This window comes from Zootoca vivipara, chromosome 7 (genome assembly GCF_963506605.1).
Source record: "Zootoca vivipara chromosome 7, rZooViv1.1, whole genome shotgun sequence".
In the NCBI taxonomy this organism is placed as follows: domain Eukaryota; kingdom Metazoa; phylum Chordata; class Lepidosauria; order Squamata; family Lacertidae; genus Zootoca; species Zootoca vivipara.
The window spans coordinates 50,252,645-50,276,282 of NC_083282.1; the positions used below are offsets into that span (position 1 = coordinate 50,252,645).

General features: G+C 44.2%; 1 protein-coding gene across 4 annotated transcripts in view; it reads left to right on the forward strand.

Annotated features, from left to right (window-relative positions):
- MTCH1 (mitochondrial carrier 1) overlaps positions 1–23,638 on the forward strand; it is a 51,752-nt gene that overhangs the window by 2,871 nt on the left and 25,243 nt on the right. Inside the window, exons 3-12 of one of the 4 annotated variants that reach the window (XM_035121425.2) lie at positions 122–228; positions 1,847–1,924; positions 2,978–3,035; positions 3,895–3,946; positions 5,420–5,479; positions 6,245–6,338; positions 8,102–8,149; positions 9,332–9,399; positions 10,045–10,120; positions 11,123–22,771. In XM_035121425.2, coding sequence (XP_034977316.1) covers positions 122–228; positions 1,847–1,924; positions 2,978–3,035; positions 3,895–3,946; positions 5,420–5,479; positions 6,245–6,338; positions 8,102–8,149; positions 9,332–9,399; positions 10,045–10,120; positions 11,123–11,194 — 713 coding nt within the window. In that variant the 3' untranslated portion in view covers positions 11,195–22,771. Of the gene's footprint in view, positions 1–121; positions 229–1,846; positions 1,925–2,977; positions 3,036–3,894; positions 3,947–5,419; positions 5,480–6,244; positions 6,339–8,101; positions 8,150–9,331; positions 11,000–11,122; positions 22,772–23,638 lie in introns of those variants that run through there. The other 3 variants (XM_035121424.2, XM_060277024.1, XM_060277023.1) reach the window with 3 other exon arrangements.

Below are 23,638 nucleotides of genomic sequence, written 5' to 3' on the forward strand. Positions count from 1 at the left end.
CAGTGGATAGTCTAATGCCCTGAGACGTGTTATTCCAAGTAGATGTTTAGTCAGCTGCAAGTTGGAGCTTCTGAAGACTGACGACCACGATGATGTGACACCACAATCGTTTATTTCCTAGCCAGACACATTGTGGAAGTGGATGGGAAAAGGGGCCTTTTCCGTGGCCTTGCTCCTCGAATCCTCTCTAGCACTTTATCCACCATAAGCAGAGGGAGAGTAAAGAAGGTAAGGTTCAAGTTTCCTCTCTGCACTTGGTGTACTGAAGGCTAGTTGTGAATGGCTTTTTAAAAAGAAAAGAAAAGAAAAGAAAGGTCAGCATTTCATTACAACAGAAGTCTCAGCTGACACCACTATGGAGTGAGAAGGAATGAGCTTCAAGAGCAGGCATCCCCAAACTGTGGCCCTCCAGATGTTTTGGCCTACAACTCCCATGATCCTTAGCTAACAGAACCAGTGGTCAGGGAAGATGGGAATTGTAGTCCAAAACATCTGGAGGGGCGAAGTTTGGGGGTGCCTGTTCAAGAGCAACTGCCACTACTCTGGTTGTAGCAAACAGCCCCTTTCCTTCAACCAGAGGCAGTAAATCCTTTGCAAGATCTTGAGTTGCTGAGCTGAAAGAGCAGCAGCTGCTGGCCTTATGCTGAACGGAGGCCCTCTGAGCGTGTCTTTTAACTTTCCCCCTTTTTCATTCTGTAAACGATTTTCTGAATCCTCAGCATTTTTTTTTTTATTACGGTCCTACACTGATGGCCCTCTTGGACCATATTTTAAATTAATTGATTATTAAGTCACCATCAGGCTGCTTTAGGAATGTCTTGAGTGCCTTCAGCCTCCCTAAAATAATGATGTGCTGATCCTCTCTTAGTGACCTTTTATTTCCTGCGAAAGCCTGTTAGTCTGACACTTCTTGGCCTGCTCAGCCTTTGACAGTGGGGCTGTTGATTTCACTTTTCTAATCGTCAGTGACAGCTCCTCATTAAGGATGGGAGGAGTGCTCCTCTGTCTCCTGCCAAGATGAGTTGGCTGCCTTCCATTCCGTCCCCTCCTGCTGTGCACAGGAAAGCTCCGAAAGCTCAACACTGCCTGATTCAGCTCTATGGTTCGGGAGCCTGCGCCGGCTGCCACTCCCTCCCGTCTGTGCATTGCTTGGAAGCGGGAAGAGAGGCTCATTCATGCTCCTTCAGTGCTTTCGAGTCTGGGCCTCCTCATGCTGATTCTCTTCCTGCTAATGGTGCTTTAGACACAGGGTGATGAGCAGGAGACAAATGCATGCTTCCAAGCTGGGTGTTTTCAAAGTGGAAAGCAACTTCCTTCTCCATTTCTCTGAGGCAGAAAAAGTTGTACACACACACACACACAAAACCTGGCTCCCTTGCAGCAAGACCGTAGAGAGAAGGGAAGCAAGTTGGGGAAGGGCCATAGCTTGGTGACAGAGCACGTGGTTTGCATCCAAAACGTCACAGGTTCAATTCTTGGCATTTCCAGATAGGACTGGGAAAGCACTGGACAGCTGTGGCCAATCCATGTAGACACTTATCTAGATTGGCTAATGAACTGACATGGTTCCTACTTCCTTAAGGAGGAAGGGATAAGCAAAGATGGGAGTGTAGCTCACTGGGCAAGTTACTATCTTTCAACCCAATCTGCGTCACATGGTGACCCCCCCTCATGTATGGTCACCTGAGCTCCTCCCCCATTTCCCCCCAGCTATATTATTTATTAGAATTGAGGAATAGGGAGCCTTGGGAACACCCCTAATAGCAGATGCATCGAGTGTCATTGCTCATCAAAGCAAAGTCTCTGAAGGAAGGTGAGCTTAATGTCTCTCCATTTTGTCTTTTAGGCTTTTCCTTTGGAGGATATAGAACATGTTTCTAACAAGGATGATGTGAAAACGTCCCTCCTGAAAGTGGCAAAAGAGGTGGGACCCATTATCAAGCAATCTTTCTTTACTTAATCTTTTACCTAGTGTTTGGGGGGGGGGGAAGCAACGCTGTTTTGCAACTTTGCATTCTAATAAATCTAGGAAAGTTAACATGGTTCATTTCTCCCTAACTTCCTGTAAGGCTAGACCTAGTTTGGAAAACTGCCATGGGCTAACGCTGTGAGAAGATTGGAAAGGTTGAAAATGCAAACGTGGGGTCAGCCTGATTTCTTAAGATGTTGGCTCTTCTGCCATTCAAGAAATTAAAAATTAAAATGAATGGATTTAATCTAACTAAATGATTGCAGAACATTTTCTGTGAGCACAATAGAATTCTCTCCAACACCACCCCCAAATCTTCAGAGGGTAGAGAGAACCTGCAGAGGGCATTCAGCAGGTGAGTGGGTAGAGGGAAGGGAAGTTCCATTGCCATTGTAGAATTTGCTCTGCACTTGCACAACCAATTGGTTGTATCCAGTGTTGCACAATACACTGATGGAAGGGACTTCCCTTCCTCCCCTTGTGTGACCCAAAATCTGCTCCAGAGGGTCCCCCAATGCTCTGGAATAGATTTTGAGATGGAGGGTTGCAGAGGAGAGAAGGGAGAAGTTCTGTTGCTCAAGTAGGAGCCTGCTGCACAATTTTCAAAAATGGCATAATGAGAATATAAAAGACCTGAAAGTGGTCTTCCAACATATATAATGTTGTGAGGCTTGAAAAGTTTCAAAGAAAGCAGAAATTTGCCTTCAGACATGGGTATACCTCTGAGGTCAAGTTGTTTGTGTTACCGAAGCTTCTCAATCTCTCCTCTCTTGAATTATCTCGTATACAGTTACATCAGAATAAAGATATGTGGGAGGCAGGTCGTGGCTTGAGGTAATGAGACTCTGGGAATTTCTGCTTTCCATGTAGTCCCCCAGATTTGTTTTTCAAATGGCAAAACTAAAATACTTAAAAGCAGTCGGTTTCCCAACATAGTCCTAAGGACAGTGTGATGAGTTGCAGTCATGCCATTTCTCATACTGCACTCTGCTTAACCTTCTTTCTCAGACCTCCCATGAGATGATGATGCAGTGTGTATCCCGGGTTATCTCTCATCCACTGCATGGTGAGTTGTGTGGTCTGCTGTCTTTCAATCTCTTTCTAACCTTGTAGGTAAACCACTTTGAGGGTTGTTGGGGTTTTGTTTTGTTTTTTACAATCAAGTAGTATAAACATTTTGATAAAAAGAAAGACTAGCTTTTAGTTTGTCTCTTGAAGCAATTGTTTTAAAGAAAATTGGGGGAAATATTCCTAGCCATGACAGGAGCCTGACCTTGAGTCAGACTTGTTTGAGATGTTCTTACTTACTAAAGAAAACACACACACCCCACTTTCAGGTGTTAAAACTGATAGAGAAGGAAGTTTGCTGTCACTAATGATTGCTGACGTAAATCTGACTCTGCTTATAAAAGACTGGGACTTTTTCCATTTCATGACATTTTGGTCCTACAGCTTACATAATAATAGGTGCATGTGCCGAAGTGTAAGAGGGATATTCACTCTACAACTGATGAAAATATTTCATACATCTGACAGGGTGGATTCTGATGCAGGGATGAATAACCTGTGGCCCTCCAGACATTGATGAACTACAGTTGCAATCAGTCACAGCCAGCAAGGACAGTAATCAGGGATTCTGGGATGTTGTGTGGCAGCATCAAGTGGGCCACAGGTTCCCCATAATCAGTGAAATCTTATGCAACTTGCTAATGTTTAAGGAGCCACAATGCTCTCCTGGGGTTTTTGCTGCTAGGGAGGTATGCATTTATATCTCTGTTAAGCATCATGAACTAAGAACTGTGACTGATGGAATGCTGCATTTTTGGGGGGTGGATTTCGTGCCTCATGTACTGCTTGATAGATCCTGATGAAGTGATGAAATGGTTTGCAACCGCAGTTGTTTAAATGCCTCTGTTTCCCTGCAGTAATTTCAATGCGCTGTATGGTCCAGTTCGTAGGACGGGAAGTGAAGTACAGGTGAGATCGTTCTGCCCTTTGAGAGTTGAATCTGAGAATAATAGTCTTGGATAAACTATTTGCTCACTGTAAACCAAGGAGCATCAGCAAGAACAGCTCCCCGTCCTTCCTCATACTCCACTGTGTCTTTGACGCTACATATCCATTGTCCCACTAGAATTTTATGTGTTTCAGCATCTTCTGTTTCAGACAAAAAGGAGGTGAAACATCAATACAATTTCATAATGGTCTCCTTGTGCCAAAATTTAAGATAGTGCAACTATGCTGTCGCAATTTTAAGTATTTATTTGCTTTCTATAAAAACATGCATATGATGCTTTGGGGGACATACTCCACTTAAGAAAGCTCACAATATTGTAAAAACACAATAAATACAGCACTCTAATCACAAACTAGCAAAGGCAGCAGCCTTAATAGTTATTAAAAAGACCATCTAAAACAGTTACAGAGACTAATAAAACAACTAAAGAGCGCTATAGTATGTAACTATTCTGAAAAAAGATTAAAAATGGCAAAAGGCAGCTTGTAAATGATGGCTTTTAAGGCTTCATTTAAAAATCTGCAGCATGGAGGCTGTGCACACTTCTTAGGAGAGAGTTCCACCTGAATAGAGATAGCTTGGTTGCCAGCTACCCAACTCCCAGTAACCTCATGCTTAGCTTACTGCAATGCAGCATATACACAGCAGCCTTCAAAAATAATCCAGAAACTGCAGTTGTTCCAAAGTAGGACTACAAGATTCCTTGATTCCTTCTTCAGCGACTCTACTGAAGAAGGTGTCTACACTAAGCAAAGTGAAGTGGGGGTGGGGCTACTAAGGAGAGAGGGCCTTCTGTGTGGTGGCACCCCAGTTGTAGAATGCCCATCTGAGAGAGGCTGGCTCGGTGCCTCTTTAGGGTTATTTTGTCCCCAGGTCAGGATTTTTTTTAAAAAAATCACAGGACTATTAGGTATCTGTGAGTAGGAGTATTCTGAATTGCACATATGTGCTATTAATATGCTTTGATTCATCCCTGCTGGACATTTTTATGCTGCAAACTGTTATTTTATTATGGTGATGGGAAACTTTTTTGAGAGAGAGACGGGGGGGGGATGCATTCTGAAGAGGGGGTATTTGGTTGGAGGCTGCATGAGGGGGACTGAAGGTGGCTGTGGGCAGGGCCAGAGCCTTAACTCCCTCCCAACCCCCTTCCTCATTCCCTTTTCCTCCCTGGCCAAGAACAGATTACTCCTAGCCAGAGGTATGAACTGCTGCTTGCTGAGGGCTTTGAAATTAGGCCAAGGGCCGCTGGTTGTCCACCTCTGTGCTGGAATCATAACACTCGTTTAGCAGTTGGTTTGTTCCAAGGAGAGGAAGACGATTCTTCTTTCCCCTGCTGAAGCTTGCCAGTAGCAGCTGCATAAATGTGCTGCTGACTGGAGAGGGGTGGGAGAGTTGCTTCCCTGAGTCTTAACCATTTTCTTTCTCAACAGGGGCGTGTTCAGCTCCATCAGGACAATTTGGAAGGAAGAAGGGCTGATGGGATTCTTTGTGTACGTGAGTCTGTCTGAATTCCTAGTAAACCGTACTCAATCTGAAACTTTTGTTTTTGATCAGTTGCCACACCCTGGGCCAGCTCTTAATTCCAAACAGTCATCTGCCAGCAGAACGGGAGGTTGCTGTTCACACTCCTTAGGATTCAGTTCTGCACTCAACCTTTTTTATCAGACAATGCATAGGTGCTCCAAATAGGATACTCCTTTGGAATTCTAAAACTCTGCAGGTACATAGCAGAGATAAATTGCTGCCCATTGTGACCAGGCAGTAGTGTCTCCTGCACATCACATAAAACCGACAAAAGCAAATGACTTGGGGCTTCATAGGCAGCACCTCAGCCTTGGAGCTCCTCCTTGCATTAAGTCAGAGCCTAAGGCATTTTTTGGAAGGAGTCCCAGACTTACTACTTAAGCAGCAATAATTACTAGGAATGGCTTGGTCAAAACAGCAATAAGGAGATCAACAAATCTTATTTTATCTGTGATTACTTTTTAATCAGCACTGAGGTTTCTAAAATGCATCTGTGCTGTAGAATGCCATGTAGAATGAGTTAGTGATTTCCTTTTGAATTAACAGAACTAGAGGATTGGAATCTTTGTATCAGGGTAGGGGTTAACCACATTTTCTGGAAACTCTTGATGAGATTTTTGTCTAAATTGCATCTTCTTTTTCAAAGGCAACGGTTCTGTTTTAAATAGCCACAAAACTCTTGTAGTTTAACTCAAGTCTTTGTTATCCAATTTCCCTTCTTGGTTTTTTAGCGGTTTAGTTCCTCATATCCTAGGTGATGTCATCTTTCTATGGTGTTGCAACCTTCTGGCTCACTTGATCAACACCTACGCAGTGGATGACAACGTGAGTGGTGGGGTTTCTCATCCTGTTGAGTTGCTTGTTGGTTTAGTGCAATAGTGGATCTCTGGGTGATTTGCCCTGAATCAGCGTGCGCACGCACACGCACCAGATTTGTGAAAAAGAATGCTTGGGAGAAAACCAGGAGTGGGTTTTTGTATGGAAGGACTTCTAAACTTGGTTTTGATACTATCCTTTAATTTCTGGACTTCTTAGTATATGTCCACCTGACTAAGCTACTATTTTGCACCTGGCACTCATGGTTTAACAGGGATGCGGGTGGCGCTGTGGGCTAAACCACAGAGCCTAGGGCTTGCCAATCAGAAGGTCAGCGGTTCGAATCCCTGCAGTGGGGTGAGCTCCCGTTGCTCGGTCCCAGCTCCTGCCAACCTAGCAGTTCGAAAGCACGTCAAAGTGCAAGTAGATAAATAGGTGCCGCCCCAAGCGGGAAGGTAAACGGCGTTTCCGTGTGCTGCTCTGGTTCGCCAGAAGCGGCTTTGTCATGCTGGCCACATGACCTGGAAGCTGTACACCGGCTCCCTCAGCCAATAACGCGAGATGAGTGCCACAACCCCAGAGTCAGTCACGACTGGACCTAATGGTCAGGGGTCCCTTTACCTTTTACTCATGGTTTAACCCACCCCTGCTTTAGGGACTACTAGTTAATACTGATATCACAGAAACATATAGGTTGGAAGAACTTGGCAGACTTGCTAATAGCTGAAATAAAACATGCTAGGTTTTGATAGCAAAAGTGTGAAGAGAGAGAAAGCAGGACATTTTCAACGACTCATTCAGACCTAGGTTGAAGCCTTGATTTGCAGAACTAAAGGGGGAGGGGTGTCATCTGTTAGTGAGGCCTCTCTCTCTTTGTTTCCACAGCTCAAATTGAGCATGGTTTTAAGTAGCTGATAAATCTCAGCAAAGAACATGAACCTCCCCCACCCAGCAATACTGATCTGCTCATCTGTAAACTTTACAAGCTCAAGCCATCACCATATAGCAGCCAAGAAGTGCCTTTGCCACATTCTAGCCAACTTTTTCTGTTCAGTGCACATGGCTTCTCTTAAGCATCATTGATTCCCCATATTCAGTTTTTGCCTAGTTTGCAGCATGCTAATTTGGGCTAAGAAAATATCAAAACTCTGACCTGTTTGCTGGGAGCTGCTTGTTAATACGGCTCATGAAGTCTTTTCCCCCTTGGGGACATGGTATCGCATATTAAGACGGGTGGAGTGTAACTATGGAAAAGTTATTTCCATAGAAGAGGAAGCTGAATTGCCTGTACTTATCTAACAACTCAGTAGTCTTTGTGGAGTTGTGTTTACAATGTCTTCAGTTCAGTGCAGGTATCGGGAACCTTTGGCCCTCGACCTGCTGCTGAACTACAATTTCCATCAGCCCCAGCAAGCATGGTCAGTGACCAGGGTTGGTGGGACTTGTAGTTCAGTGACATCTGGAGGACCAAACATTCCCCACACCTGGTTTAGTAGGTTCCTTTTGTCAGTTTTTTGTTTTTTGTTTATTAAAGATTTTCTTGATTTACAAAGATATATGCAATGTCTCTCGTAACATTTTTACATCCTCTTGTCAATTTAAAGCTGTTGCTGCCCGCGTTAGCTCAGATCTGGTTTAGATTGTATCTAGAACTAGGCCAGTCTCTTTGCATATTCCATGTAGCCTTATTGATAACCGGTGATCTGCTTGTAGTCGCTCAATGTGTGTGATGGTCTGAGCCTGAAGACACCTCTGATCTCTCTTTGTTTCAGTTCAGCCAAGCCTCTGTGATACGAAGCTACACCAAGTTTGTGATGGGGGTATGTAAGCGATTGTGCCTGTTGGGGGAATTGGTAGACATATGACTTGTTCTCCTTCTCTCTTCCACTGTTCTAGGGAAATCAGTGCACACCCATGTATGACTTTGTATAAGTACTGAGTCCCAGCAACTGGGAACTTCAGATCTCAGGGTTTGAACGGTTGATTTATGGATCCTGACTTAAAGCAATAACTGGCAACCTTTTTGGCAAGAGTGCCTCAAAGTATGAAACAGTGCTGTTACAGGCATTATTGCACACTGTAGTAGCTGTAACCCATCCCAGGCCTCTGCTCCTGCCCTCTTCTCATCAGCATAGCTTTGCAGAGGGAGGGAGGCTGTATAGACTTGGCTCACTCCCATATACAGTCATACCTCGTGTTGTGTTCCGCTTTTGTTACGGACTTTCAACTTACGAATGCGGCAAACCTGGAAGTGTTTACTTCCGGGTTCACCACATGCGCAGAAGCGATCTGCGTGCTTCACGCACATGCAGAAGCGCTCAATCGCACCGTGCACATGTGCAGAAGAGGCACTCTAGTTGCACCCCAAAACTGATTAAGTCCGCAACTAGAGGTACCACTGTACTGGCTCCCACAGTCACTGCCTCTTGCTCCACTAACGGTGGTGCTTATGCCACAGGTTGGCCACTTAAAAAAATCTGGCCTGCTTGAGGCGAGGTGAGTTAGATGAAACACCCAAGTCTCCTACCTGTAAGTCCTGTGAAACTGCAACTGGCGAGTGGCCAAAAAATTGCTGGTCAACCCAGATTCTCCTTGGGCTCGAGAAACTGTCATGCTGCCAAACCAGACTTGAATAAACCCACAATTAATAAAATGCAATATGTGGGTGGGGAAACCAGCTGTCATCATAACTTATCCTTAATGCAAATGGATCTCTTTCCACGTGTAATACAGGCATGTGCAGCTCTGTTGTTAAGCATCTTTCAGATACAGTTCTTCCTGCCAGTTGATGTATATCTGGGGCCTGTTATGCTGCTTTTCTACATAACTGACAGTTAAGCTGCCTCGGGTGAAAAAGTTTCTCTCTCTGCATACTCAAAATATGCTGGTCCTGTCTTGTTGCATGAGGCTTCTTGCTCATTGGTTTTTTGGGGGGAGAGGCGGGGGACAGTGTCTCGCTTTGCCGTATGGAAGGGAAAGCCTTGGATATGTCTTTGTTTCAGATTGCTGTGAGCATGCTGACGTACCCCTTTCTTCTTGTGGGAGATCTCATGGCAGTGAACAATTGTGGGTATGTGATTTCGCTCTCCCCTCCCCCACCCCCAATCCAGCGTCATTAATGAAAACTTAGTAAGTTGGCAGAACTACTTATTCTAGTCATATTTTTCTATACTAAACAGCTTAGCCTGGACATATGCATACACAGCATGAAAAATCGCGATCTCGCATCCCTGCATGCACCTAAAAACTTGATTTGGGACAGACGGACTTCAGGCTGATGTGTTTGGAGATGATGCACACTGAAGGAACCAAGAGGAAAGACAAGACCTTGGCTGTGTGTATATGTGGAAATAGCCCACAGTTATTTTTGCTAGCCAGCCAGCATTTTTAGGTCAATAAACATGAAGTGAACAGCCTCTGTGTCTCTCTCAAGTTGGTGAATGTTCATGGTCATTGAAGGAGAGGGAGTTAAGTTGGTGGCTTTTTGCTCTAGCCTTTGTAAAGTTTCTGCAGCTTGTAGAACAATGAGAGGGTTTGGTTTTCTGTTGCGTATTGCCCCCTTTCTAGAGCAGGGACTGTATATATTTGTGTCTGTTGCGACTGAATAAATGAGAGCATCTGGAGGCAATAATGATGTTGGTTCCTGTTTACACCTTGATTGCTTGCTTCTCTCGCCCTCAGTTTGTTCTCTTCCTTGACTGCTCTCTTTGTATAGGTTACTTGCTGGCCTCCCTCCACGCACCCCTGTGTTTTCCTCTTGGATTCAGTGCTGGAGGCACCTCAGTGCTCAGGTGAGCAGCCGTGTTTACTCTGAGATGAGTTTAGCCAGGGGAAGTAAAGCTTTGGTTCCTGACCAGTTCCTCTGTACAGATGGATGGCAGAAGCTTGCGTCCTTTCTTGTCCTGAACAGAAGTGGGTGATTCTTAACTTTTTGCAAATCTGCCTTTGCAAATTTAGCCACAGAAGAAGCAAAATATCACCTCCAACTCCCCTGCCGTTTTTACTCTTTTGTGTTTTCATAATCTTTAAAATCTTGTTCAGACTAACATCAGTAAGGATAATCTTCCCAGGAAAGTCTATTCCTGTGAGATTTGGTGTTTGTCCTTTTACACCATAGTAATTTTATGCAGGGTTTTCCTAGACATGTATAAAATACAGTGGTACCTTGGTTCTCGAACTTAATCCGTTCCACGAGGCTGTTCAACCCCCGGAACTGTTTGAAAACCAAGGCATGGCTTCCAATTGGCTGCAGAAGCTTCCTGCACTCAGTCGGAAACTGCATTGGACATTTAGCTTCTGGAAAACATTCGCAAACTGGAACACTTCCAGGTTTGCGGCATTCAGGAGCTGATTTGTTCGACGACTAAGCCTTTCGGGAACCAAGGTACCACTGTAAGAGGAAAAAATGAATGCATATGTGGGATTACTATTTGTATTTTGCTCCTGGTTTGCTGTTGCTGCATCCAGCACCCTTATTTACTATACAGTGGTACCTCGCAAGATGAATGCCTCGCGCAACGAAAAACTCGCAAGACGAAAGCGTTTTGCGATCTTTTTGTTGACTCGCAAGACGAATTTTTCTATGGCCGTGCTTCGCAAGACGATTTTTTTGCATTTTTTAATTTGCTTTGATTTGTTTAAAGTGGAAAACCGCAAGACGAAATTTTCGGAATACAAAATGACTCGCAGAACGAATTAATTTCGTCTTGTGAGGCACCACTGTACAAATTTTTTAAAATGACAGCTCTTTTAAATGTTGGTTTCCAACGCTTCTCCTGTCTTCTTCTCCCTAGGGGCAGCTCTTCAGAGGCTCCAGCCTACTTTTTCGTAGAGCATCTGCACCAGCCGCATATCTTATTGATTAATCTCATCTGGGAGAAAGAGGTCAACCTAGACTCTTGTAGAAGAAACCTTAAATGCTTGCTTTGACATTTTCCTTTTAATTTTGAAGTCAAAGGTGAAAGAGCAAGAGCATCTTCTCCCCAGCAAATTGGACTGGCTTCCTAACTGCGCCATGTTGACTTAAATTGCCAACTGATCTTGCCAGTCAGGGTGGGGCAGGGGCAATTTTCAGTGCCTGCCAAGCCTAATGTCCAAAGGGACAGTCTTACTGGAGAACGGTTATAGCTTCTGAAGGCTTGGCATGCACATAGCTCTCTGGAGTCAGGGACACAATGAGAAGTTTGTTTACATCATTCTTTGCACTGCCTAAACCAGCCGAGACTTCAGTTGGTTGCAGTCTCTCCTCGGTGCCATCATTAGACAAGTAAAATAGAATAGCCATTATTGCATTAGTCTGTGGACCAGAAAAACATTAGACAAATTGGAGAAGCTAAACTTAGCTCTGTCAGCTTTGGCCTCTGCCTCATTGGCTAGCCTACATGTTAAAATCCCAATTGGTGTTAGAATATTTTTCATGCTTGGGATTCAGGAGAGGCACAGAAAACATAAGTGGCAGTATTATTCATTTCCTAACACTGACATGCATAAAGCTGAATCTTGGTTTAACATAGCATCTCTCAGATTTTTCATGGGGTTCTTCTCTTAAGTTGGCACATAAGAGTAATCAATTTTATCTGGGTTTTGAACAACCTGTGCACCTGAGCATGGGAAGGGGGTGTTGAACACTAAGAGGGAAGATACATTTCCTAAGGGGACATAACTACAAGCACCTTTAAAGCCCTAAATGGCCTCGGTCCAGTATACCTGAAGGGGCGTCTCCACCCCCATTGTTCTGCCCTGACACTGAGGTCCAGCACCGAGGGCCTTCTGGCGGTTCCCTCGTTGCGAGAAGCCAAGTTGCAGGGAACTAGGCAGAGGGCCTTCTTGGTAGTGGCACCCACCCTGTGGAACACCCTCCCGTCTGATGTCAAAGAGAAAAACAACTACCAGACTTTTAGAAGACATCTGAAGGCTGCCCTGTTTAGGGAGGCTTTTAATGTTTAATAGAGTACTGTATTTTATTTTTCTGTTGGAAGCTGCCCAGTGTGGCTGGGGAAACCCACCCAGATGGGCGGCGTATAACTATTATTATTATTATTATTATTATTATTATTATTATTATTATTATTATTAAGACTGAGCTGAGTGTTGCTCACTAATGAGATGTTTAAGCCAGAATTGGTATAGCCAGTGCTGTTTTTTCTAGAAAAAGAGGTGCTGGAACTCACCATGAATGCCTCCCTTGTTCTCTTAGAATGGCAACAGTGCCCACCTGATTGGTGGGTATAGCATTTGGTGAAGAAACAGATAGCACTAATAGTGTCTGGGATCCACAGGGGCCCATGTGGATACTATATGTATACACTAGGGCTCTTCTGCCACTCATGAAGCCAGGGGACCTTCTGGGGTAGGATTCAGTGGCACACAAGGGGGTGCTGCTGGGGGATGAATCATGGCCAAACTGAGGTAGCATGTAAGCAAATAAAGGAAATGTTTTCTCTGTTGTGCTGACCTGTATGTGAATAAGCTTGTCAGACTTGCTGTTCTAGACCTATTTCCCCACTGTGAGATGACACTGGGCAAGAAAGGCTGCCGTGTTAAGGACTTGTAGCTTTGTTGTGTAGAACAGAACGGTTTTTGCACATTGGTTGTCATAGCTATGGCTGCCTTCTGATCATGTGAATTTGGGCCATGATTAGTTTTTCTAATTTCTGCTTTAGACGTTCATGTGAGTTGACTCTGGTTAACACAGTCTTTCATTAGATCAGTTTCACAGTCAAGGGGGTGTCGTGTGGCTACTTCACCACAAGCACGGCTGACACTTCAGTCCAGTTCAGCAGTTCAGCAGTTCAGACTGCTTCCCCAACTTTTGCATCTTTGCAGTAGCATGACAAATGTTGGGAAATTATCTTCCTGACAAAGCATCTACTTTACCAACAATTTTGAGACTTCTCTGCTAAACTCATATTCTCACCACACTTTAGTTCTGTGAATTGGTGCTGAGCTTGAGACAATTAATGTGGTTGTCAATTAATGTGGTTGTCCAGCTAGCTTTGGTTCTGCAACTTTTAAACTACTAGATCTTGTATGCCACAATAGTATATAAGAAAGGTCAGTTTATTTGTGAATTGCACTAAAGTAGTGTTTCATTTCGGCAAAGATGTGGTTGTAGCATGCTGGCTCAACTCAAGTTCAATGATTAGTGTTTGGAAACCCAGGAAACTAGGTGATGAGGGAGTGAAAATCGAGCATTGGGATTCCAAAGGCAACTAACTCCTTGTCCAGTAAAAGTGTTAGAGGCGTTCCTTCGTTTGTGATCAGGGCTTATTTGTACACACACACAAAATGGCTTTATTCCCTTCCAGTGCTGCTGTACATAGGCTTTCCCCATTCCATTTGCTGTGTTGTTACCGTAGTTCTTTGTTGTATGTGCATGAGTGGTGTATGTGTTACTAAATAATTCCAAATGCATCTGTGCTGGCTTCTGCAATGCCTGGGAATTCTTTCTGGGTCAGAAGGAAGGGCATTAATTTTGTAATGTCATACAGTGAAATATGATATGGATGTCTTGTGATTTTTTTCCCCACTCTAAATCCTTGGGGAGCCCAGGAAGAGCCTGGTCTTGCTTCTTGCATCCAAGGAACCGCAACAATTCCTCAGAGGAGGAATAGGGTCATTTGTTTTCCAGAAAGGTGTCCCAAATCTTTTACTTTCCAAACATTGTCATTTGAACAGATACTTGTCTTGATGCTTTGGAGATCTTGTCCTGTATAGCATATTTGTACATGTATTATTAGTACATGTGGGAGGCTCTTGTGGTATCTAAAATATCTGCTACCTTATCCCTTTGACCCCACCCTCACTTTAATACTTTTACCTTTACCATAAAACTGCATGATATTGTTTTTATAACTGTTAATTGAATTCACTTTGAAATAAAACTGTGGAAAATGACTTCCCTTGAGCTTCTTTAATGTTATGCATGAACCCAAGGACTGTAAACCTCAGCCATCTAGTCTGTTTGTCTTTAAATCTAAAATGTTCACACACAAAAAAAAAACACTCATTGTGGTTATGTGCTATGTCCACCCTGCTCAAATGAGACTAATGGTCAGACCCAATCAGAACAATGAAACTAGAATGAAATGTTCACTCTGCACCACAGTGTTTCTGTGCAAAGGCAACAAAATACAGTTGTACCTCAGTTCTCAAACATCTCCATTGACGAACGTTTCAGAACTCAAAACGCCGAAAACCCGGAAGTCAATGCTTCTGTTTTCGAACGCACCTCAGAAGTCGAACAGCTTCCGCTGCTTGTTTTTCAATTTTCTCAATTGAATTTGCAGACAGTCCTTTGCACCTCGGTTTTTGAATGTTTCAGAATTCGAACAGTCTTCCAGAATGGATTATGTTTGAGAACCGAGATACCACTGTACTCGTATGTCTTTCAGTAAGTCAGTTTTCGCATACCCACCTTCCTTATTTATGCCCTACTAAGACTATTGGCCATGTTGGCTGGACTTGATGGGAATAATAGTCCAGCAACCTCTGGAGATCACCTCTGATTTATAGGAACATGGGTATCGGGGTTGGGAAGGACTCCTTTCAGAGACCTTAAAAGAGTCGCTGCCAGCCAGAGTAGACAATATGGGACTATATGTTCCATGGTCTGACTTGGTACAAGTCACCTTCATATCACCTGGCCTAGAGATTTTTACACATCTCTCCTAGATCAGTGGTTCTCCATCAACCACTTCAAAATTGATTAGGGTCTTGGTCAACCACTTAATTACTTTTTTTGCCTGTTGTAGGAATTTGAATTGTAATATACAGTATATGAAATAAAAGGCTCAATAAAAATACAATATTCAGTGTGATGGATGTGCCAACTCCCATCTTCAGCTACAAATCAGGTCACCCGAATGAAGTCCACAGACCACAGTTTGCCATCCCCTATCCTAGACAATAGCCTCAATTGAATATCTTAGACTCCAGTTTGTCTTCCTTGCTGAAACATCCTCTTTTCACTAGATCCCAGGCTTTGGCAACTCATAGTTCAGTTTGTTTAGAGATCTGGTAAAGACTGTATATTAGATTAGGTGGACATTTGGCTTCTGGCAGTGGTTTTGCTGTACAACTGACTACTAAATTATTATTAATAAAAAGTAAGATCTCAACAGCAGTGACAGGGTCAGGGTGACTTTTCAACCTTTAGTAAAGTTGCTAATTTATATATGTAGTTGTATATGAAGCAAACTTTGCTTTCCCCAGTTACATGCAGATTTTGTTAATGAACTTTCCAATAGCTTTGTGGTGATTGTGCTTAGGGTACTTTGTTTGAGGATCATATCTTCTGAGGCATAATAAGCTTCTATGCTCCTCTTGTCACACTGCAGTGCACCATCAAGAATTTGGAAAAATAGCCTGGGAAAGACCCTTTTCTCTCTGGGTCAGCACTACATCGGTTCACTAGAAATCCAGCTGTGCATTGGTGGGCAGACAAGCACAAGCTTTTCTGGTTTGAGGGGGTTGGAAGTACTAAAACAATACATTGGCTCCGATGAAAGAGGGCAAACAGAGCCGGCTGTAAAAATTTGGTACCTCTAGCCAGTACGTAGCGTGCCAACCATCTCCTATTTTTAACTTGAAGTGGTTCGGTGCTGAGTGTTCAAAGGGATTTCTTCTTATGAAACTGCTCAGTACGTTCCCTTTTTAAAATTCATTCACTGGAGAGGAAGGGGAGTATGGATCAGCCCTTCCCAGTTAAAAAGTCTGCCTTGCAGGGGCTTGTGTAGGTGAATGTTCCTGTTATACAAATTTCTCGTCTGTTCCCATCCATTTTCACGTCCTTCCACAGTCTACCCCCAGGGACAGCCCCCTCCTCTCCTCCCCTTTTGCATCTGCTTCCTTCCCCTTTTATATCTGGTTCTGGCAGCTACTTCCGTCTGGTGCCTCTGAGTGCATGGCATATTGTCCTGAACAGCCAATGGCTTTCTCTCTCTCTCTCTCTCTCTCTCTCTCTCTCTCTCTCTCTCTCTCTCTCTCTCTGTGTGTGTGTGTGTGTGTGTGTGTGTGTGTGTGTGTGTGTCTTTCACCCCCAAGCATGATGCAGATCTGCTGTTTTGCAGGAAGCTGCAGCTAAGAACATTTGTGGCACGTGTGGGTGGCTTGCAGCTCTTTTGTTTACAACAATCAGAGTCCAAGGAAAGGAGATTCCTGGGTCATCTCCAGCCCGTACGCTGACCTTTAAAGAAAGCTATGGTTTTAATTGGCATAGATAAATATAGTTGCAAAAAAAGGATCAGTCTACAGGGGAATGTTAGTTGCTTTTAAAAAGTCCCATTTATGGGCATCCATATCCTCAGAGCCCCTCTTTAGATGACCCATTAGTGGAGCATTCGTGTTGATAAGCTTATCAGCAATGAATTTTTCACCCAATGAGCTTCTGTTGCCACATGGTGGAAAGACTGCTGAAGATCAGAGCCATTGAGATGTCTATTTCAAGTGAGCAGCTTTCTTAATTCTGAGAACCATGCAAAAAGACAGATCTTGGTGGATTTGTCGTGAAACCTTAGTTCTCAGATAAAAAGCTGAAACGTCTGAAGTTTGCCTAAATTTCAAATGTTGATGCTCTTTAATTTGGATCTGAAATGTTTACCCTAAAAATCAAGTATGTTACAATGAGAAGGTGGCAGTATGTATGCTGCGGTTTGCTTTTGTTTTTTGGAAGGTATGAACCACAAAACAGCTCTCCAGCTGTCTCCATTGCCAGCTAATGCCAAATATTGTCGGTTACCAGATACCATGGCAAGGCTGTTCTAAGTGCAATGCAGGGAGTAAAATGGAAGATAGCCTCTGGTCACAGGCTCACGATTAGAACCAGTTGGACTTGCCTTGCTTCACAGGCGTCGGGTGCAAGTAACTACATGTGCAATCTGTAGGATCTGGCTGATACCTTTGCTTTCGGATTATAGCTATCACAGCTATGGGTCTTTGTGACGCTAAAAGAGCTTATGTTGTGTAGCTCCTGTTGTGAAGGTATTCTAGATCATCTTGCCTTAAACTCTCTCGTCTACTTGAAATCACTGTAGTAGTTATCAAATACCTTCATACCTACTGGGAAACTCATTTGAATGCCAGCGTTTATGTGGTCAACATGCACAAGAGGAAATAATCCTACAAAACTTTTAGGAAGAAAATGTAACGCCCCCCCCCCCAAAGCTGAATGACCACAGAACACTGGCGGGGGGGGGGGGGGAACCATGGAGGAGGGAAAATATTATAAACCACCCTGGAAGACGGTGTGGCTGATTGGCTGGTAGGACATCCATGCTGCAACCTTTTGTTGCAGGTCCCAGTTGCTAATTACTGTTTGACACTGTCAAGCAGTGTCGCCGAAGAATTGATGCTTTTGAATTGTGGTGCTGGAGGAGACTCTTGAGAGTCCCTTGGACTGCAAGAAGATCAAACCTATCCATTCTTAAGGAAATCAGCCCTGAGTGCTCCCTGGAAGGACAGATCGTGAAGCTGAGGCTCCAATACTTTGGCCACCTCATGAGAAGAGAAGAATCCTTGGAAAAGACCCTGATGTTGGGAAAGATTGAGGGCACTAGGAGAAGGGGACGTCAGAGGACAAGATGGTTGGACAGTGTTCTCGAAGCTACGAACATGAGTTTGACCAAACTGCGGGAGGCAGTGCAAGACAGGAGTGCCTGGCGTGCTCTGGTCCATGGGGTCACGAGGAGTCGGACACGACTAAACGACTAAACAACAACAACAACTGTCAAGCGACTGAAATCAAATGCCATTAGAGGTCAAGCCGTGCTTTCAAATGTTTTGACGAACACTTGAATATGCAGAAATTTCTGATGTGTTATTCAGGGCCGGCATTCAACAGGAATCTTTTTTGGAAGCAAACAGCTTTCAGCTGAAGCTTGGATTCTTTTGCTCTGAAGCCCTCCTGTGAGCAGGGGCTGCCAAGCTGCTGCCGTCCAGAGGGGGGCTGGAACTGTTACTCTCACCAGCTGCGGCCAGCCCATGCTGGCTGGGACTGAGGAGAGCCATAGCCCGAACTGTGTGGAGGGCACCAAGTTGAGGAAAGCTGCTCTAAGCAAACAGCGGGGAAAGCGAGGCCTTTTTAGGGCCTCAGGCTCCGGCAAGGTGTGCTGGAGCTGCCGCCTCCTACCTGTGCTCCCAAGATTATGGAGGCTGCTCTACATGCAGAACTAGTGTGTGGAGATGACGCACTGCTAAACAGAGGAACCATTCTTGAAGCTGTGGAGCACGCCCTTGGCCCAGAGCGATAGGAATGTTTGCTTTTCTCTGCTCCTGTTGTACTGTGCCAAAGCAGGCAGCACGTAGACAAGAAGACAGCAGAGCCCAGCTAGAGGGGGTGGGGTCAGGCCTTGCATTCCCACTGAGCAGCTTGAAGGGCATGGCTGGCTTTGGAAGGGGAGAGAGTTGTGCAGGGCAGACAGCTAGCTAAGCTACAGTCCTAGAGGGTCTCCTTTCCTTGGAGCAGGGAATTGGAAGGCAAGGAATTCGTATTCCAGGTCAATGTGAATGTCAAGTAGGGATGGGTTCATCTGCCTATTTTTTGATTCTCTCGGTTTCTTCTTTTTCCAGCCTTAAATTCAGATGTCCATATTTATGCTTCAGTGTTTTGTTTTGTTTTTAAAAAGAAACTTTTAAAAACAAGTTATGAAATTCATCAACGTCTTAATAGATTTTACTGCAAATTTCTCCTAGTTTCTTATTCAGTTTTACTGAATGTACACATTTTTTGCACAACAGTTTTCCCTTTAAAATGCATTTCTGTGTGTCACTTTCACTAACATGTGCACTTAAATGCAGTTTGTCTCAATATAGGCATTTTTTTGTGCACATTGCTTGGATGGAGAACTGCATTGCAAAATTCAGAGAAATGCAAATTTCGAAAAGATGGCCGTGTTTTGGTTTGGGTATTGCTCCAGGAAGTGCAGATTAGGTAGGCTTGCCATTCCATGTGAATTGAATCAAAATTCTTCCCATCCCTAATGTGAAATTATCAGTAAATGGAAGTCTGGGCCAAAGGCAAACTTGTGCTGCTGTTGATTTTTCTCCCAAAGGAAAATTTACATTTTTCTCTCTGCAAAAATATGTATCGATCCTTTAACATATTGACACAAATAATAACTATCTGTCTGTCTGTCTATCTAAAGGTATACTTCAAAATGCTTCCAAAGTTTATCCAGGCATTGCTAGATTAGTGTGATGATATTTGTCTTAAATATATTGCCATAATATGAACCATACTGCTGGGGATATTTGAAGCTTTTCCCAGGTACTGTGTGAAGTGCCAAGAAAACCTAAGACAATATTTGATCAGAGATCATGGTGGCCCACAGAAAATGAATGTGCGTACCATGGGGCAATAAGAGCTTTGAATCTATATTATCTGCATTCAGCTCTGCTGGCTTCTTCTTTTTCTTTCCTGCCCAAGATTGATGTGGAAGGTTTGAAGTGCTAATTTGGAGTCATCAGCACCTCATTCTCCCAGTACCCTTTCTCTTTGAGAACAGTAGCCCTACTGTCTGTCAGGAGATGTTCCTAACTCATGCTCTTAAATTGTATTTTATTGTACATCTGTTGTTTGGCTTGTAAATGCCTCTAGGGACATGTTTTCTTTCTTGAAAAGCTATATACAAATTTATTAAAAAGATACATTTCAATGGATGCTCCATCTCTGTGTACCTCATGAACTTGCTGCAAGCCAAGACTCAAGTTACATAAATGAACGAATGTTCAGGCAAAAAACGAATGACCATCTTGGTTCCCCCACTGTTCAGTTCCAATATCATATGGTGTCTTGCAATTCTGAGGGTTGTTAGAATTTCATCGTAATGAAATCTGCAGTAAGGAATTGAAACAGGGTTCATTTTTGCACTGGTAGTTTGAATGCTTGAAAAATTCGTTTTGTGCAAATTCAGATGATGAACAGTCCCAATCTATACCTCCCACACTAATGTGAGAACTGGAACCCAGATGTCTTTGGATTTTATACTTTTCCAAAATTTCTGATGCGATTCCTAGGCTCAAGATGCATTTTCAAACTGCATATTCAAGTGAAATGTGCTTTGAAATGTGTGGTTTGATAGGAAATGTGTTCGGAAAGGTGTGTTTCGTGAGACAATATGTTCAAAACGCATATTCTTTTAGATACCTATTTAAATGCATTTTTGAGAGAATTAAATAGAATACTATAAATAGATAGCTAGGTAGAAATATAATAGACTGATGTCGAAACAGGACAGAACAGTCTTCTGAATAAACACACCAGAAAGAGGTATAGGATAGATACAGACTGATCCATCCATTCATTGACCTAATGAAATAGATGGGGCAAATCTTATAGAAGTACATGAGAAATGCTACTGTGTTTGTGTCTCCCCAGTAGGCATTTGGTTGGCCTCTGTGGGAACAGAATACTGGACTAGAGAAGCCTTTGGTTTGATCCAGCAGGGCTACTCTTGTGTTCTAAAAGCATACTATTTCCTTTGTTAATAAAGATCGGTCTGTTTATTTATATACTGCATTCCTGCCAACATACTCAAGTTGGCTTTACAGTTTAGAATAAATCTCATTTTCAATGTATGTTTCAATTAGATTCTTTTTAGCCCCGGATATATACTCCTACCTTCAGAGGCCTCCACTTGAGCCTAGACTTGCAGCCTGAAATGGCAGCCGTTACTCGAGCACAAGAAGGGACATCACGGGAATAAAACGACTTCAGTCGGGACCCAAGGAGGTTGCTCTTAAGCTCAGCTGCTTTCCTTCCAGCAGCTGGAAAAATCCAGTTCCAAACAGTTTGGACAGGATTCAAGAGGCGAAAACTAGGGGGCGGAGGGGGAAGAGAGAGAAAGGAAAGCTCGGGGTGTTGTTGCGAGGTTAAAAGCACCTTGCTTGAGAATGTCGTCTCCCATTATTCATCGGAGGGTCCTTCCTGGTAGGAGGGAATACGTCACTATAATACTGAGGTAAAAAGGAAGCAGCTGGATTCCTCCCAGTTGGGTGCAGTGGAAAGGTGGCCATGTTGGGCAAGGGGTCTACTGTGTGGTAGGAAATAATCTTTCTCCACAACTACAAAAGCACAAGAGTCTCTTCTGAGCGTGCTGTAGGATCCCGCGGCAGTATACAAAGGCCTTGCCATCATGGCGTCTCTTCGTCTCCTTCAGGCAGCGGCCCACAGAGTTCATGTGGTGTGTGGGGAGAAAGAAAAGGGGGGAGGAAAAGAGGGAGACTATAAATGCTGGATTCCTGCTTCTGAGTTCATCTCTTTCCCTCTCCCCCCACCGCCCTCCCCAATTCCAAATTGCTGCTGCAAGCCTTTAGAGGGCCACTTATGTTGATCCAGATGTAAGGCAAAGCCTCCCACTCATCCTCTTGCTCTCCCTTGATTAAAACATTATAATTCTTTAATCTCTCTGAATTGAGTTTCTTCCTTAAAAGCTGCCTGTTCTCTTTGATACACCAAAGCAGTTCTTGTCACGCTGCCAAAGGAGGCCGAGTAGAGTGTCACACAGCTCAAACTTTTACAAGCTGAGTGAGCAGGAAAACAAGCAAAGGCACACAGGCAAGCAGAGAGAAAGAGAGATACAGAAAGAGAGAAAGAGGGCTGATATCTTCCATTTTATTTTTTAAAAAATTGGGTTCCTCGCCGAAGAGAAAGAAGAGCGTGTGCTTTTTTTTTTTGCTTTTTTTTGAAGCTCAGCCATAAATATAATTAACTTTTCCAGCAAACGTGATGGCCAACCTCTGAGAAACTTGGACGAGGAGCAAGGGGTGGGTGGGAAATGACGTCACCACGATCTGGGGGTGCCTTTCGCGCTGCCTGTCAGAGCCGAAAGAAAAGAACAGGGCAATAAAACAACGGCTGCCTCTGTCTCCTTCGTTAAACACGGCACTAATTGGATGTTAATTTCTCTTTGCTCTTCTCGCTGTTTGATTGTAAGAACTCTCCTCCTCTTTCTCTCTCTCCCCCCCCCCCCGCAAGACTCTTGCCAGTCGCAGGGAGTCTATACTGTACATTCCCTCTCAATTGTGGGCTCAAACAATTCAGAAGCCCGGGCAGTATTAAAAGAGGAGGGGGGAAGGGGGGATTGGATTTAGGAGTTTCACGAAGCTCAACATTTTCCTTTCATTGCCCTGTACAGAGTTCGGAGTTTTTTTTCCCCTCCCTTGCGTTCTGTCCAGTCTCCTTGGCAGCACGGGGGGGGGGGAATTAACCCAACCACTGCCCAACTCCATGTGTTGAAACAGGCATTTAGGGGAGCCAGTGCAGGCAGGAAGCTGTTGCCGTCTTTGCTGCCCAGGTCACCCTTAAAGGGTGTTTGTGTTTCTTGGCTTGGATGCTGGAGGGTGCTGAGTGCATCTGATCGATCCATAATGTAGCCACGCGCGCACACACACAGACACACACACACAAACACACACACACACAGAGTGGTGCAGTGGAAAAAGAGGTAAGTTAAGAACAGGCTTTGAGGGAGAGCAGGGGGGGATTTACCAAGGGAGATGGTGGGTGGGTGGAGAGAAAGAAGGAGAAGGGGAGGGGAGGGGAAGGAGAGGAAGGAGGTGGAGGGTAGAAATGTGGGAGTAAAGTCCTACCTGGGATCGGTGCCAACTTCCTGCACAGGGCTGCAGACCCGCAGCTTTGAGCAACCCACCAGAGGCGACTTTTCTCTCTTGTCACGAATCCAAAAGGCAAGGAAGGCAACAGGAACAGGTACAACAGATGCAAAGCCGCCTTCTTTGCCAGGGTGCTGGTGGGTAAATCCTTCTCTCTCCCCCCCCCTTCTCCCTCCCTCCCTTCTCCAATCCTTATTGCAGCTAGCTGTATTTTTTTCCCCCCTTTCTGTTTTAAGGATCCTTTCAAGCAGGCTTGATAGAGGCTTTTTTGTTTCTCACGACTATATCTATATAGAGATAGGCATTGAGGGATTGAATTCTCACGTCAGTTTCTCCTCTCCGTTTGGATTAACATGCAGAAGATGTGCCTGTCACTTTGCTTACTGTCAGTGCCTGTTCAGGGATGGGAGAGGGCTTTGTTCCGCGCTGCCTGGGAAGCTGTGCCAACTCTGACTTGGCAGCCGAGCCAGAGTGGGCAGGGAGAACGCAAAGAGAGCGAGCGAGAGAATGACTGCTGAGGCTTCCAAAGTGGGAAGTGGCTGTAGGCCCATTTCCGAACGAGGCAGCAATTCACTCTGCCCCCTTCTTTCTTTCTTTCTTTCTTTCTTTCTCTGTCTCTTTCTAAGACTGGCATGGACAAAATGGAAAATGTGGGGGCCTGTCTGTTCTCTGCAATGTCCCGGTGGGTTGGTTTTCTTTCT